At 38.0% G+C, this 16,753-nt stretch overlaps 1 protein-coding gene across 1 annotated transcript in view; it reads left to right on the top strand.

Moving 5' to 3' along the window:
- The window catches only part of MAP3K9 (mitogen-activated protein kinase kinase kinase 9), a 121,598-nt gene that overhangs the window by 90,496 nt on the left and 14,349 nt on the right, over positions 1-16,753 (top strand). The window contains exons 4-8 of the mRNA XM_044659969.1: positions 2,057-2,205; positions 3,538-3,713; positions 8,666-8,906; positions 14,206-14,328; positions 15,126-15,261. Coding sequence (XP_044515904.1) covers positions 2,057-2,205; positions 3,538-3,713; positions 8,666-8,906; positions 14,206-14,328; positions 15,126-15,261 — 825 coding nt within the window. The remainder of the gene's footprint in view (positions 1-2,056; positions 2,206-3,537; positions 3,714-8,665; positions 8,907-14,205; positions 14,329-15,125; positions 15,262-16,753) is intronic.

Below are 16,753 nucleotides of genomic sequence, written 5' to 3'. Positions count from 1 at the left end.
CAAGGCTAATATCTATTATGCTCGCTTGGGAGTGAGATTTTCTGGGAAATCCAGATTATCATATGGAAACACCATAGTCCAGAGAAGATATCTGATTGCCCTCTAAATAATGTTATCTACAGATGCTAATCTGTAGGATAACCTGTAAGGTATAGATACTATGTAGTTAAATATGGACCAGCACCTTACTTTTAGAGCAGGGGTTCCTAATATTCTTTTTGTACATCACGAATCCCTTTGAAAGCCTAGTGAACCTATTGACTCTTTTTCAAAATAATATTTTAAATGCATAAAATAAAATAGAATTTCATAGGAATTTCAACGGAAACAACACTTTCAGAGGAAACAAATTATACTGAAATAGAACTAAAAAAATTTAAAACAAGTTCCTAACCGGAGATTAAGAACTCTTGTTCTAGGCATAAAGGCTTAAAATAGATGTCTACCATACCCAATCAGAGTATATGATTATTACTATTAGGGTATACTCAAAGCATTACAGTATGTGCATTTTTTTCAAACAACTCTTTTATTGTCCTATGTTCTTAGACATGGGGAAGATGGCAGTTGGATTTTTTAGTGTGGTATAGTAGAAAGAACTGGAGTTATGGGACATAGGTTCAAATCCTAACTTCTTACTCCCTGTGTGACTGGACAAATCAGTTGTAAACCTCAGATTATTTTCCTAATCTATAAGATTAAGAGGGCTGAGCTAGTAACAGTAGGTGATTAGTATCATTGTATATGAATAAATGTTATCAGATTTTTTTCTTTTTTTTTTTTTTAACTCTTACCTTCTGTTTTAGAATTGATACTAAGTATTAGTTCCAAGGCAGAATATGGGTAAGGACTTGACATTTGGAATTAAGTGATTTGCCCAGGATCACATTTTGTGTGTGTGAGGTTAGAGCATTATTTATTTATTTACTGAAAAGATTAAATTTTTTTTTTACCAATTACATGTAAAAACAAATTTCCACATGAGTTTTCCAAAGTTATATGATTCAAATTGTCTTCTTTCCTCCCTTTCCTATCTCTCAGAGTTGGCAGACAAGTTGATCCGGGTTATGCATGTATTATCATGCAAAACATATTTCCATATTAATCATTTTTGTGAGAGAATAATTATAAAACACCAACCCTCCTAAAAAAACCAAATAACCTAAAGTGAAAAATTTTGTGTTTTGATTTGCATTCTGAAGCCAACAATTCTTTCTCTGGATAGCATTCTTTGTCCTAAGTTTCTCAGAACGGTCCTGAATCATTGTATTGCCGAGAGTAGTTAAGTCTCACAGTTGATCATTCTGCAGTGTTGCTGTTACTGTGTATGGTGTTCTCCTAGTTCTGCTTTCACTCTGCATCAATTCATCTTTCTAGCTCTTTCTGAAATCACGCTGTTCATCATTTCTTACAGCACAATAGTATTCCATTACCATCATATACCACAATTTGTTCAATCATTCCCCAATTGATATACATCCTTTCAATTTCCAATTCTTTGTCCAAGGCCATATTGGAATCCAGGTCCTCCAGGTCCTCCCAGCTCCAGGCCTGGCGCTCTTATCCACAGTGCTATCTAGCTGCCCTAGAGCTTACATTCTGACAGAGGATTATGTTGGAACTAGAACTCAAGTCTCATGACTCCAAGACCAATATTCCTAATATTCTTTTTGTACATCATGAATCCCTTTGAAAGTCTAGTGAATCTATTGATCTTTCTCAAACTAATATTTTAAATGCACAAAATAAAATAGAATTTTATAGGAATTTCAAAGGAAACAACACTTTCAGAGGAAACAAATTATATTGAAATAGAATTTTAAAAAACCAAAAAAACATTTAAAACAACTTCATGATAGAAATATTGTGCCACATTGCCAAAAAGTACTATCCAAGAATGCCAAATCATAATAGTCATATGTTGTCCATTGGCTTCCCATTAGTATAGGGAATCTATTCAGTGTTTGACCATGATCCATGAGCCAAAAATGAGCCATGGTCATTCAGTAGGATATGTGATTTTCTATATGGAACCTTTGTCTTTGTCTCTCCTTAGCTATGGTGTGCTGCTTTGGGAGTTGCTGACAGGTGAAGTGCCCTTCCGAGGAATAGATGGCTTAGCAGTAGCCTACGGGGTTGCCATGAATAAGCTTGCCCTTCCCATTCCTTCCACATGCCCAGAACCTTTTACCAAACTCATGGAAGGTAAGTGACCTCCTGAATGGAGGGGAGAGTAAGGGAGTACTGTGGTGTGATGCTGTTGGGTTTTTCTAACATAATTTACCAAGAGAATAAATTCTGTATTGGTCATCCCTGGTAGAAGTCCTATTGATGATGGGAATAATATTTATTTTGTCATCTTTACAATGTTTTTCTAGATTGAGCTCCTAAGTGCTTCTTATAGCTGACCACCCATGATTGAAAGGGTTGACTTAGCAAGTGACAAAATCTGTGAATTTGACTTTGAATGTGTGGAACATTTGAACAGGAAGGAGTCAGACAAGGAAAATGAGACCCTGGGCTCAGAGACTTAAGGAGTGCCATGCATTTAATGACAGGGCTGGGAGTAGTGCCCTGATGTAAAGGCAGTAGTGCAATAAAGAGAAAATATTACAGGGTTTGGAGTGAAAGCTGATCTCTGCTACTTCATACCAATGTCATTTTGGGCAAGTCACTTATCCTCCTTGGGACTCTGTTCCTAAATCTGTCAAATGAGGGGGTTGGATTAGATGACCTCTTAATTCCTTCAGCTCTAAATCTATGATGCTAGGAATCCCCTGACTCCAATCCTGCAATTTTTAATTCAGTGATTCATAAGCACTAGACTGAGAATTGGGAGAATTTGGGTTTGAGCTCTATCTCCAATAATGATTTGCTGGCCTAAGCAAGTTACTTAATACATTTATCTCAAGTTTGTTCAACTGTGAGAAAATGGCTTTAGACTGGGAGATTGCTATGGGTCCTTGCAGCTAAGACTTTGCCAGCAGGAGTTTGCATTTTTATCCTAAGGGGAAGATGGAACCCTTGAATCTTCTTGAAGGGAAGTGATATGTCTGGGTTTGTGTGTGTGTGTGTGTGTGTGTGTGTGTGTGTGTGTGTGTGTGTGTATTTAAACGATATGTATATTTGTGTAAATGTATAAGATGGTAGATGCAAGAAACCATCTATCTTAAAATATGATAAATTATGACTGATACTTCTACTAGTGAAGTGTGTTGTATTAATTTTTTTGTTAATTGGCCTAGAAAGTAGGACCCAGAGGTTTAATTTTAGATGCTATTCTTGTGACTTTAGACATCTCAATTTTCCTTCCTCAATCCTTATTCCTTTGCTATAAAATAGGAGTTATCATTTTGATGTAATTTTCACCATTTTCCCTAATTCTTGGCTGTTGTTAGTGGCAACACTTTCCCTATTCAGGAATCTCAGGTAGAGCAGATGAGAGGAAGCATTGGGATAAGCCTGGTCAACTCATATTCTAATTGTAATATTTACTTCTTCCCATCTTTTTCATCTCTCTATGTCTACCCTGGTCAGACTGCTGGAATCCTGACCCCCATTCACGACCATCTTTCATGAATATCCTGGACCAACTCACCACTATAGAGGAATCTGGCTTTTTTGAAATGCCCAAAGACTCCTTCCACTGTCTGCAGGATGACTGGAAACATGAGATTCAAGAGATGTTTGACCAACTCAGAGCCAAAGAAAAGGTAAAGAATGAGCACATCTACCCATCAATGGGCCATCCCAGCCATGGGTGGAGTCTGGCCAGATCTCACTGGCTTTAATAATTGCACCTCCTTATTCATTACAATGTGAGAGCTGATTTTTTTTCTAGGAAAAAGGAAGGAAATTTCTAGGTCTCAGGTTTTGCTAGAAATGGTATAGAATGTGTTTTTTCTTCCCAAGATATAGTAGGAATAAAAAGGCAAACTTTGAAGCACCCTCTCCTTATCTTCCAAATTGAAGGAAAGCAGCAGATTGATGTGGAGAAAGCATTGGACTTTTAGTAGCATCAGAAGGACCCGATTTCAAATCCTGCCTCCCATACTTACAAATAACTGTATAGCCCTAGCTAAAGAACCTAACTTCTTAGTTCCCTAAGTTCTTTTATAAGAACACAAATTGCAGAATCTGTTGTTCAAGGAAGTTTTCTTATGCCAACAACATCAAAGGTTTGGTCCAAAAGGAAAAAAAAAAAGAACTTTTTTGGTACAAAAGAAAAAAAATAAATGAACTTATTCTCACAAATGCCTAACTGTACCATTTTCAAAAATATTTTCATTGTCAAATATCAATTAAAATTCTTTACCACCGTATGACATTTGAGTAAATTAAAAAAAAAGACATTTGTAAATTTACAGGCATAATTTTGATGTGGGTGCCAATGAACAAGGTACTTTGTCTCTTTGAGCCTCAGGCAACTCCCTAGGGCTTTACCATTAAGGCAGGAAGGATGTGATCTGTCTCTGTGTATAAAGTTTCCGCCCCAGGAGTTCCTCCAAGCTGATGAAAATTTCAGTTCTTTAGGTATTTGAAAGGACAAAGAGAAGATGTGTATTCTGGCTTCTTGTAGTGAGCGAGGTATCTTTCCTCACTCTGGATAATCACCTGAGTGTGGTTTGAGTTTATGCAACTCTATACACAGAAGTGCCTCTTAATGGGCTTTTACCCATATAAAGTTAGCACTTCAGATTGTAAATTAGGAATGATTGTAATTCCCAAGCAAAGTACTGCTGTTGACTTAGAGTGATGACTCTTTCAGGCTGGTGGCTCCCTTATTAATGCCAACAACGAGCCCTATCCACCTCTGTTAATTGTAATTATTGCTGCTGTTTTAGGTTCTACTGGGATGAGTCAGTGTCTATGAGGGACAGGTCTCAGCTTCTTAGAGGGAAGGGACCCATAAGCTCAAAATCTTGCCACTAGCAGAGATGAAGGAAGGACCTGGGATGCTGCAACCATTTGAACTTTTCAACTTTTCCCTTTAATAGCAAAATCAACCAACTGAACATAATTATTCTGTGATTTCAAAATCCTTTTGTTCTCCCCATGGGGAAGGGGAAGAGCTAAGGATTTGGAGGGCTCAGAATAATTATTTGTAACAGGTTTATTTCCCCAAAGAAGGAAGAAGTTGAAAAGTTCATGCGAGCCTCCCAGGGGTTGTGTTTCCTGTAGGGAAGGTTTGCATTTATAAAGATCCATTAGATTTATTCTTTCCTTTCCGTTTTCCCACTTTCTCTTCTTCTCTTCCCCTCTCTCTCTCTCTCTCTCTCTCTCTCTCTCTCTCTCTCTCTCTTCTCTTTATTCTTTTTATTTTTAAAATTAAATTAAATTTTTATTTTAATGACAAATTTCCACTTAAGTTTTCCGAAGTTATATGATCCAAGTTGTCTCCCTCCCTTCTTTCCTCCCCACTCCTGGAGTTGGCAAGCAATTCAATCTGTCTCCCTTCATTTCTTCTGTCTCTTTTTCTCCGTCCCTTTTTTCCCCTCTTCTCTCTTCCTCCCTACTTTTTCCCTCTTCCTCTTTTTTTCTCCTCTCTTCTCTTCCGTTTTGCTTCTCCTCTGTTTCTTAATGGCAACTTTGAAGAATCTATTTTTGAAGAAAAACTAATATGAAGAGATTGAGTTGATAGCTCCCCCCTTTTCATCTGCTCTCTGTTCTTTGTCTTTTATTTCCCATCCACTCTCCCTCTTCTTTATCCCCCTTCTGCCTCCACTCTTCTTTTAGACCCAGTTTCCTGAAGATGGGGGTTTATAAGAAGTATTTAAGTTTCAGCAATTAATATTTTGCCACAGCAACATTACAACTAAATCTCTTGTTGTCTCTTTCTGGACCTAATTATCTGACACAAATTACTTTTTAGAGATTTTAGTATTTTGGGTCATTTTCTCCCTTTCAATGCCATCTTTTTGCTGGGCTCCTAAGAATTCAGGTGTTTGCCTCACTAAATTGCCTGTTTGCCATTTTTTCCATTATGTATTCCCCCATTTGTCTGACTTCCAGCCTTCAGTGTTGTGTGCCTAGATGGAGCCAAGTATCAGAAAAAGGCACTGGAGTCAAGAAACTCTGAATTCAAATCCGGGGATGATTCTCTTGATGTTTAGTCAAAAGAATCATCCTTTTTTATTTGACCATAATCTTCCTGAAGTAATTGTTGGCTCTTGGATCAAACCCAAGATTCTTAATGGTAGATTCCTAGGATTTGCTTAAGTTTCTTAACATTCATTTAAAAAAATTCTTTTTGAGTTTCAAATTCTCTCCTTCCTGTGATATCAATTATACATGTGAAATTTTAATCTCAGTTTCATCATGGAATGACTCATGAAATGTTAGGGAAGTTCTTTCTGCCTCAGTTTCACACTCTGTACTCATGATGATAAAATGAATACTTAGAGGCAATATGTCCCTGAGGCCCTGTTAACATGACTATTTTACTATACGCTGAGTAGTGATAAGGGCTCTTGCATTCTATTTGCTGATTCATGGAGCAAATTAATTTCAAGCTCTTGGGAAACCTTATCTTTTCCCCCCTCACCATGGAGCAGCACTTAGGACAATGCCTGGCACATAGTAGGCACTTCATAAATGCTTATTGGCTGATTGAACAAGAGACCAAGAACTTTGCAGGTTAGGTTAAAGCTGATACAACCATGCTCAGATTTGTTCACCAGAAGAATGAAGATTTAATAATGATGCTGATGATCCTATCTATACAGGATGACCCAAAAGTCTCAGTGCAGTTTTTTTTTTTACTTTTTAGAAAAAAATTTCCCATGTTAACATAATTCATGTTCTTGCTCTCTCCCCTCTTAGTACAGTTTTAAGCTAGAAAAGCTTAACACCTTTTTGGGACATTTCTGTATAGTGATTTAAGTTTGCAAAGAGCTTTATACCCATTATATACAGATTCAATTGATCCTCACAATCTTGTAGGGTAGGTACTACAGATATTCCCCCATTTTGTAGATTAAAAAAACTGAGGTTCAAGGAGATTTAAAGTGACTTGGCCATTGTTACACAGCTAGTTAAGTGTGAAAAGGAGGATTTTAACACAGGTATTTCTGGCTCCACATTTATCAATCAGCAGCCTTTTTTAAAAAAATGTATTTTTTCAAGTTTAAATGTGAAAATAATTTAATGTTTGTTTTTTTTTTTAATTTTTGAGTTCCAAATTCTCTCTCTCCCTTCCCCCTCCAAACAATCATTTTTTTAAGTGCCTTTTATGTTCTGGGCACTGTGCCAGCCAGGTGCTAAAGATACAGAGACAAAAAATGAAATATTCTCTGTGTCTCAAGGACTTTACAAATCTAGTTCATTGTCTTATCCACTTAGCCTTGCTGTCTTAGGATATAAATACATGTGCTTCTTTGAAAAAAATCACTTAATCACTCTTTGCCTCAGTTTCCTCACTTGCCAAATGTGAAGTGGACTAGGCCCAAATGATTTCTTAAATCTCTTCCAGTTCTAACATTCTTAATTCTATGAAGAACCCTCCAAGTAGAGCTTATTTGATTATAAGTCTAAAATTTTGGAAGTGGGGCAGCTAGGAAACACAGTGGATAGAGTCTCAGGCCTATTGGGAGGTCCTAGGTTCAGATCTGGTCTCAGACACTTCCTAGCTATGTGAACCTGGGCAAGTAGCTGAGTAAGGCCATTCTTGAACTCAGGGAGAGAGAGTCTTCCTGACCCCAAGCCTAGCACTCTATCCACTTCACCACTTAGCTGCCTTATTTATTATATTAATTTATTATAATCATTAGCACCCAGCACAGAAGTAGTACTTTATAAATGTTTGCAGATTATTGAAAAAAAACCTGAAAGATTTTTTAATATTATCCCTTGACTTTATTTTTTTAAAACCATTACCTTCCATCTTAGAATCAATACTGTGTATTGGTTCCAAGACAGAAGAGTGGTAAGGACTAGGCAATGGGAGTTGAGTGACTTGCCCAGGGTCACACAGCTAGGAAGTGTCTGAGGCTTGATTTGAATCCAGGACCTCCCATCTCTGAGCAACCCAGCTGCCTCCTATCCCTTGATTTTATATAAGAGAAAGCCGACAGCAAGAAAAATGAAGAGACTTTCCCAAGGTCACAAGATTAGGTTTTTTTTTAAACCCATACCTTCTGACTTGGAATCCATATTGTGTATTGGTTCCAAGGCAGAAGAGTAGTAAGGGCTAGGCAATGGGTGTTAAGTGACTTGCCCAGGGTCACATATGGTTAGCTTTACCCCCTCTTGCACTGTATAGGTCCTGAGAGATCATTAGTAAATCTCAGCTTGGGAGTGTAGGTAGTAGCAACAATGTAAAATAAGTTGGAGAAGAGCAAACTTGTAATTTAGAAAGTAGATAAAAAAGAAAACTGTGGAAAGAGGAGCAGCTATATACCACAGTGGTCAGAGAACCAGGAGTGGAGATGGGTGATCATAGGTTCAAATTTGACCTCAGCTCCTTCCTAGTTGTGTCCCTCTGTGCAAGTCATTTAACCCCAATTGTCTAGCTCTTCTGGCTTAGAACTGATCCTAGGACAGAAGGGAAAGGTTTTAAAATTTTATGGAAGGCTTTGCCACCCCCCACTTTCCTGTGTCCATCCTCTTTTTCTTCTTCTCTCTCTGGTAGGCTGTGTCCATCCTTTTCTTCTTCTCTCTCTGGTAGGAGCTTCGTACGTGGGAGGAAGAGCTGACCCGGGCAGCCCTTCAACAAAAGAACCACGAGGAGTTGCTGAGACGCCGGGAGCAGGAGCTGGCAGAGCGGGAGATTGACATCCTCGAGAGGGAGCTCAACATCATCATCCATCAGCTGTGCCAAGAGAAGCCCCGAGTGAAGAAACGCAAGGGCAAGTTTAAGAAGAACCGACTGAAACTCAAGGATGGCAACCGCATCAGCCTCCCTTCAGGTCTGTGGTTTGAGTGGTCCTAAAGCCTAGAAGACGCCGTCCTCTAGCAGCCAGCATTTACTAAGCTCCTACTCTGTGCCCGGCACTGTGCCGGAGACCGGAGATTCAGAGACAAAAGGAAACCTTTTCTGCCCTTGAGGAATATACGTTCTATTGGGGGTGGCCACAGGTGTGCCAACATGCCTAAGACATAGACTGGTGGAAGGGGCTGGGAAAGCCTCCTGTAGAAAGCTGTGCCTGTGCAGAGTGTTGAAGGAAATTCAAGGGTCAGACGTGAGGAAGGAGTCATTTAATCCTGTTTTCCTCAATTCCCTCATCTGTGAAATGAGCTAGAGAAGGAAATAGTAAATCACTCCAGTATCTTTGCCAAGAAAACCCCAAATGGGGTCACAAAGAGTTGGACACAACTAAAAAAAATAACTCAGTAAGGGCAGTGAGGTGGCTGAGTGGAGAGAGCCAGTTCTGGAGGCAAGAGGTCATGGGTTATCTGTTCTCAGATACTTCCTAGCTGTGTGACCCTGGGCAAGTCACTTATCCCCAATTGCCTAGTCCTTACTGCTCTTCTGCCTTGGAACCGATATTTCATGATTGATTCTAAGGCAGAAGGTAAGAGTTAAAAAAAAAAATTCCTGACAACAACAAAATATATTTGTAACTTATTCTGTTGTTATTTTCTTATTTGTTGCTGTTATCTCCCCATTGGAATATATGTTCCCAGAGGGCAGAGACTTGTTTTTCCTTTTTTTGTATCCTCAACAGTTATCAACACAGTATATATTTAATAAACACTTATTAATAGATTGAGATATATCTTGAAATGCATATACATGTATATATCCTTATAGGCACACACATGTGTTTATATACATATAGATAAATGTATATGTATTGGTGTGTACGAGTCCAAACTTACATACATGTGTATATTTGTATGTCTTTTTCAATTTTGATAACAAATATCAAATTTTAAAATTTGGTAATAAAATAGACACTATAATACTATGTGTCTATTATTTATGCATATATTGGAGATATAGTCTTGATTTTTTTTTTTACTGATGATGGAAATTTGGAAGACCATTATTATATTGTAACACCATACAGACACATATGTTATGTAGGATATGTGCATACATGTGTATGTATGTATGCATTATTTCAGATGAACACCAACACTGGTAAGTATGGATATCCATACCTATACATAATGCATGTATGAGTATGTATGAACATTTTTGTTATTGTTTTTGTTCTACAGTTGTTTCAGTCATGTCTGACTCTTTGTGATCCCATTTGAGGTTTTCTTGGCAAAGGTACTGGAGTGGCTTGCCACTTCCTTCTCTGGCTCATTTCACAAATGAGGAAACTGATGCTGAGTTAAGTGACTTGCCCAAGGTCACACAACTAGTAAGTGTCTGAAACTGGATTCAAATTCAGAAAGATGAGTCTTCCTAACTCCATCTCTAGCACTCTTATCTACTGTGCCATCTAGCTGTGCACAGAGATAGGAAGTCCTGGTTTCAAATTTGACCTCATATACTTCCTAGCTGTGGGACCCTGAGCAAGCCACTTAACCCACTTTACCTGGCCCATACCACTCTTCAGTCTTGGAAGCAATATACAGTATTAATTTTAAGATGGAAGGTGAGGGTTAAAAAGTGCAAATAGTGGAGTTTTAAATTTGATCCTATGATAAATAGGGAGCCACTAGAATGTATTGAATAAGGAGTTGACACGATCACACACACACTTTGGGAAATTCACTTTGGCAGCTTTGTGAAGGATGAAATGGAGTGGGGAGAGAATTAAGGCATGAAGAACAATTAAAGGGCCATTGTTGCTTAGTTATTTCAGTCATATGTGACTCTTCATTCTCCCATTTGGAGTTTTCTTGGCAAAGATGCTTCCTATTTCCTTTTCCAACTCATTTGACAGAGGAGGAAACTGAGGCAAACAGGATTAAGTAACTTGTCAGGAAGATAAGTTTTTCTGACTCCAGCCTCAGCACTCTGTCCATTGAACCACCTCAGTACCCCTAAGAGACCATTATAATAGTCCAAATGAGAACTGCTCAAGGCTTGAAAGAAGGTGGTGACACTAGGTAGGGAGAAGGGGGCAAATGTGACAGGTGTAAGACAGAAATAAGATATGGCCACTAATTTGATATGTGGGGTGAGTAAAAGAGAAGTGTCAAAGATGACATTAAGTTGGTAAACCTGGGGGACTAGAAGTTAGAAGGAGCACTTAAAAGGTTTGGAAAAGATGTAAATTAGGGAGGAAAAATAATGTAGTAACATCTGTGATGGAGATTGCAACTCCTCCATGTCTACCACCCAAAACAAAAAGAAGTGTGGAGTTCTTACTTATAGGTTACTGCTTCTGAGCGATCTGAGAGGTGCCTGCTGTAGGCACAAAGTGATGCATTTGGGACAGAGTGAATATATTGAGAGGAAGGATTTTTTCTAATGAAATCCAAACAGCTATTATTGTGGATTCCTGGGCTAGACTTAGGTCATAACTAACACTTAACAGAGAGGGAAAGAATGAGCAATAGGATAGCAATGTATTTGGGGGATGCTGGTGCTAATAGGGAAAAGTTAGGTGTGGTTGCATTGGAAATAAGCGGAATGATTGGTTGTTTTAGGAAAGTGGCATGTGATTCATCTTCTCATCCACCAATCAAGAGATCACATGACCTTAGGGGGTCATGTCATGGTAGCCTAGGGGTATTTAGCTGCTAATTTGAAGGCTGTTACTTTAAAGCAATGAGACTAATTTTCTTGTGTGGTTTATTGGAATTCAGCTTTATTGCATAGAAACATACCACGTGTCCCTCAACATAGATATGTTCATAAACTGTAGTTGACCACTTGTAAGATGTACCAAAACACAAAATTAAGGGTGCAACTAGGTGGCTCGGTGGATTGAGAGCCAGGCCTAGAGATGGGAGGTCCTAGGTTCAAATTTGACCCCAGATACTTCCTACCTATGTGACCTGGGGCAAGTCACTTAACTCCCATTTTCTAGCCCTTGCCACTCTTCTGGTATTAAGTCTAAGATGGAAGGGAAAGGTTAAAAAAAACACAAAATTAAATTATTTTCTTTTTTAAAATTCTTTTTAAACCTATCTATTATTTTGCAAAATTTTTGAAGATAAGAACTGTGTCTAATTTGTCTATAATGATTAGGGCAGCTGGGTGACCTTGGAGAGAGGATCTAGGTTCAAATCTGGCCTCATACACTTCTTTTCTGTGTGACCCTGGGCAAGTCACTTAACCCCAATTGCCTAGCTCTTACTCCTGCTTTGGAACCAATACTTAGTATAGATTCTAAAACAGAAATAAAGATTTAAAAAAAATAGAAAAGAGAGAGACAGAGACTCCTGTTTCCCCCTCCAATTCAGGTATTAAAATCACAGAAAATAAAGAATGGGTAACAAAGACAATGAGGTATTAAAGATATAAGCAAAATGCAAAGTCATGTCAATATTCTGTTACTCCTTTATGTGTAAAGAAATTCACTAATCAAAACTAATAAAATTAGGAGGTAATTAGCCATTGGCTGGCCACGTTCTTAGTGGCCTTTTTAAAAGCAAGACATTCCCTAAGAAATGATAAGCAAGTTACTTTTTTTTAGAAATGGGAATATATGGAATTATGAAGAGTGAAATATGCCCTAATGATTCAGTCAAGGCAGGAATCAGCTCCAAGAAGTGTGATCATTGGCAGTAGACAAAAGAGTCAGTTCTGGAAGAAGTCAGCCCTTGAGAGGAAAAATTGCTCCTTGTCTCTGAGAGGTGTTGGTGGATGTGATATATCTCTCTTCTCTACACCACCCCCCATTCCCTCATTGGTCATTGTATTTTGCAATGGAACTTTTCAGTTACTTAGAGATAGAGTCAGTTTGAGTTATCAGTCAATTCTTTGGATGAGACCCAATGAGTGTTAACAGTCACACCCAGAAGGAACCAAGCTCAACAAATGGCAGCAAGACTAGCTCTATGAACCTTTGGCCTCTGACCTTTATTAGTTGAGAAGAAATCCAACCCTGATCATCAGGAATTGAGCTTCAGAAAGGAACAGGCTAAAGGAACTACCTTAAATAACCTGCCTCAGGCACCAACAGGATAATACCATAAGAAGGGAAAGGACATTGAGGTGTTACAGTTCCAGAGGTGGAGGTTGCTTGGGCTACATGTGTCCCCTAAGGGTGTGCCTCTCTATTAGTGCACTTAAGTGTGTGTCCACTCTTTCTACACTGACTCTGTATAGTTGGATACAATAACTCTTGGTGCAGTTATGGGAAAGTATAAACCAAGTTTAGAGGAGGGATTTTTTTTAGTTCCTGTTCTTACAATCTTAGTAAATAATACTTTTGCTTTGAGCTAATTGTGTCTCTTGTCTGACTATTAAAAGTAAGCACACTGGTAGGTGCTCATGAGTTTTAGGAATGTGGATTCACAGGTTATCTTTAATCTGCAGTAGTCACCCCTTAGCATGGGAGTACAAATAAGAGAGAATAGCCCTGAGAGGATGTTTCATGTCTTTCTATCCCTGACAAAAACTACAATTATCTTGCCAAATATATTGCCCTGGAAAGAAAATGTGCTCCAAGAGTTGTCTTTATATTATCACCATGGACAAATGCACCAAGGGAACATTTAATAGATATTTCTTGAATTGTCTTGCTTCTGTAAGCACATTTTCTTAGAAAACATTGGAATTTGGATCATTCTTCCTAGGTCAATATAATTGGCAGACAATTCCTGACTTCATGCTCTCTTGCCCCATGTCCCCTACTTTATTAATTCTCCACACTATTAAGATTGTACGAAAGGACATTCTTGCATATCCATATGAGCTATAGCAACACAGTTGGTTTTGTCTTTTTGCCTCTTCTAATAGAGGTGCAGTGCTGAGCTGTTAGAAATTGGGGAGCAAAGCCTTTGGGCTGATTTTTCCCAGAATAAATATGAAATACAATACTTTTTATATACAAAATGCTGGATATTCTATTACACATGTGTAGTCATTGTTTCTGATGCGAAGACATTTACCTGAATTGGACATAGTGGTGTCCCTAATGAAATCCAATCCAAAAATGAATTTTCCTGTTTCTCACCCTCCTATCATGTCTCTAGACTTTAGGTCCTAGAAAAATGAGATAATAAAGCTGAAATCATAAAATCGATGTCTGCCCTTGGTCCCGCTGGGAAATTTCAATTCTCTTATTTGGATTATTTGATTATAGACTAATCTTTCTGATGAATGAATTTTTTATTTGTGTCATCCATAACTAGATTTTCAGCACAAGTTCACTGTGCAGGCATCTCCAACGATGGACAAAAGGAAGAGTTTGATCAGTAGTGGTTCCAGTCCTCCTGCGAGTCCTACCATCATTCCTCGACTCAGAGCCATCCAATGTAAGATGGTGTTTACTGACTTTACGAGGGGTGGGCCATGATTCTCCTGTGAATTTTCCCAAATACATTTGACTGGGAAGGGGAGAGAGAGGAGAGCTGTCTTTTGACCTGTCTAATCATTCACTTGTTTAGCCATTTGTCCATTCATACCTCAAAAAAATCCACAGACCATTCTACCATTTAAATACACACACACACACACACACACACACACACACACACACACACACACACACACACACACACACGCCAGGCACCTTTCTTCCATTAAAATCTTTACAACTGTCTTTTTTTTTTTTACTTTTTAATTAAAAATTATCAAAGAGAAATATAAACCAAAAATATATTTGAAGCTTTATTCACTGGTAAATAGTGTAAGAGGCTTTCTGGTATAAAGTCCAAGACTTCCCCCATTATGGACTTTTCCAGACTAGGAACACAGCGAAGTTATATCATCATTGTCCAAGGAATGCTAGATCTTCTCTCTGACTAGTCTCCCGGTCTCTTTCCCCCATCCATCTTCCTCAGAGAGGTAGTTTTTTTCCAAGTTTAATTACCGTAAACTTGACTCCATATTGCAGGATTAGGGGCATGGCACCCTCTTAGACCTAGAAAATCCACATAAAATTTTGTGACCCTTCTTCGTACCAGAGAAAAAGTCTGAATTTTTTCATTTTCTTTTATTGTATTAAAAGATAAATCGTGTTGATAATATATACTACTATACCTAAATCTTAGGCATTTCTGAGTTTCTAAAATTTTTCTGTCATCTGCTGGCCTTTGCATGTTGTCTGCAGATTCTGCAAAATTGCTCATAAATTCCCATTTAATTCCTTATGGTGACTCACAATATAGCAAAACCGGGATAGAGAAAGTCACGATGTGGAAGGAATGTATGTATTTCTATATTTCACATCCATATAGTACAAAGAGGTACTAAGACTGCCCCTCTTGGCTTCTTTCATTTCTTATAGCCTCTGATCCTTTCTTTTTCCCTGGTACTGCTTTGCACCTCCCAGTGCCTCTGATAAACCTTCAAATTAATTCAGCAAATAATATTTTAAGCCCTTACTATGTGGGAGATAGCTGTATTACTCACTAGATATGCTAAGACAAAAATGAAGCAGTCCCTGCCTTCATGGAATTTACATTCGAATGAGACAATGCTTTGCCTGGAGTTCAAATCCAACCTCAGACACTAGTTGCGTGACCCTGTGCAAGTCATTTATCCTCTGTCTCAGTTTGCTCATGTGAAAAATGGGAATAAAAGCAGCACCTACCTCTTATGGTTGTTGTAAGGATCAAATGAGATAATGTTTGTAAAATGTTTTGTAGATCTTAAAGCACTCCAAATACGCTAGTTGTTTACAGCATTATGATTAATTAAATGCTATTACATTATTATTATTAAGAGGATACAAGACACAGAGATAAATAAATACAAAGTATATAGAATGTCATTTTGAGATCTGGCAAGCACCAAAAATGAGGATGCGGGGAGGGTGGTAAAGATCAGGAAAAACCTGGTGTAGTAGAGCCCTTTGCTGAGGTTCTTTTCTCCCTAGTGTTTACTTTGTATTAACTTTTATTGCATCCTCCCCACCACCTCCACCCTCAACCTGTAGAATAACCCATCAAAGTCTTGATTCTTGGCTATTTTAAACCAATGTCTGGTGAGATTTAGCTCCAGTTTTGATTGCTAATTATGAGAAATAAGAACAAATTTAAGTATGATTTGGGGATCTCTTTAAACTAAATGACTCACACAAGTATAGCAATGGGATAGGTATTTGATTAGGTCATAGAATCACAGGTTTAGAGATGGAAATTATCTTAAACATCATCTTATCCATCTTTTTTACAAGGAAACTGAGTTGAAATGTAACTTCAATGTGTCATCATCTAAGAAGAGTCTAAAATGGAAGAAGTCTTAGACACTGTATAACAGAGTACCTTACTTCATTTACAGAGTGATTAAAACATTTGTCCAATGGGGCAGCTGGGTGGCTCAGTAGATAGAGAGCCAGGCCTGGATAGGGGAGGTCCTGGGTTCAAATTGTTCAAATTTGAACACAGACATTGGCTGTATGACCCTGCAAGTCACTTAACCCCCATTGCCTAGCCCTTACTGATCTTCTGTCTTGGAACCAATAATGAGTATTGATTCTAAAATGAAAGGTAAGGGTTTAGAAAAAAAAGAAAAAGATTTGCCTAGTATTATAAGGGTGATAAATGACAGAGGTAGAATTTTTAATCCAATGCCTGCCAACTACAAATCCAGGCTTAAAAAAAAATAGATAGATATAGATATAGATAAACACACACACACACATATATATACATATATATGGATACACATATATATTTATATGTATATATTTATATACTTTATATATTTTATTTATTTATATGTTTTTATTTATAG

Source organism: Gracilinanus agilis, chromosome 2, assembly GCF_016433145.1.
Source record: "Gracilinanus agilis isolate LMUSP501 chromosome 2, AgileGrace, whole genome shotgun sequence".
Classification (NCBI taxonomy): Eukaryota; Metazoa; Chordata; class Mammalia; order Didelphimorphia; family Didelphidae; genus Gracilinanus; species Gracilinanus agilis.
This window is presented reverse-complemented; position numbering and strand designations above follow the sequence as displayed.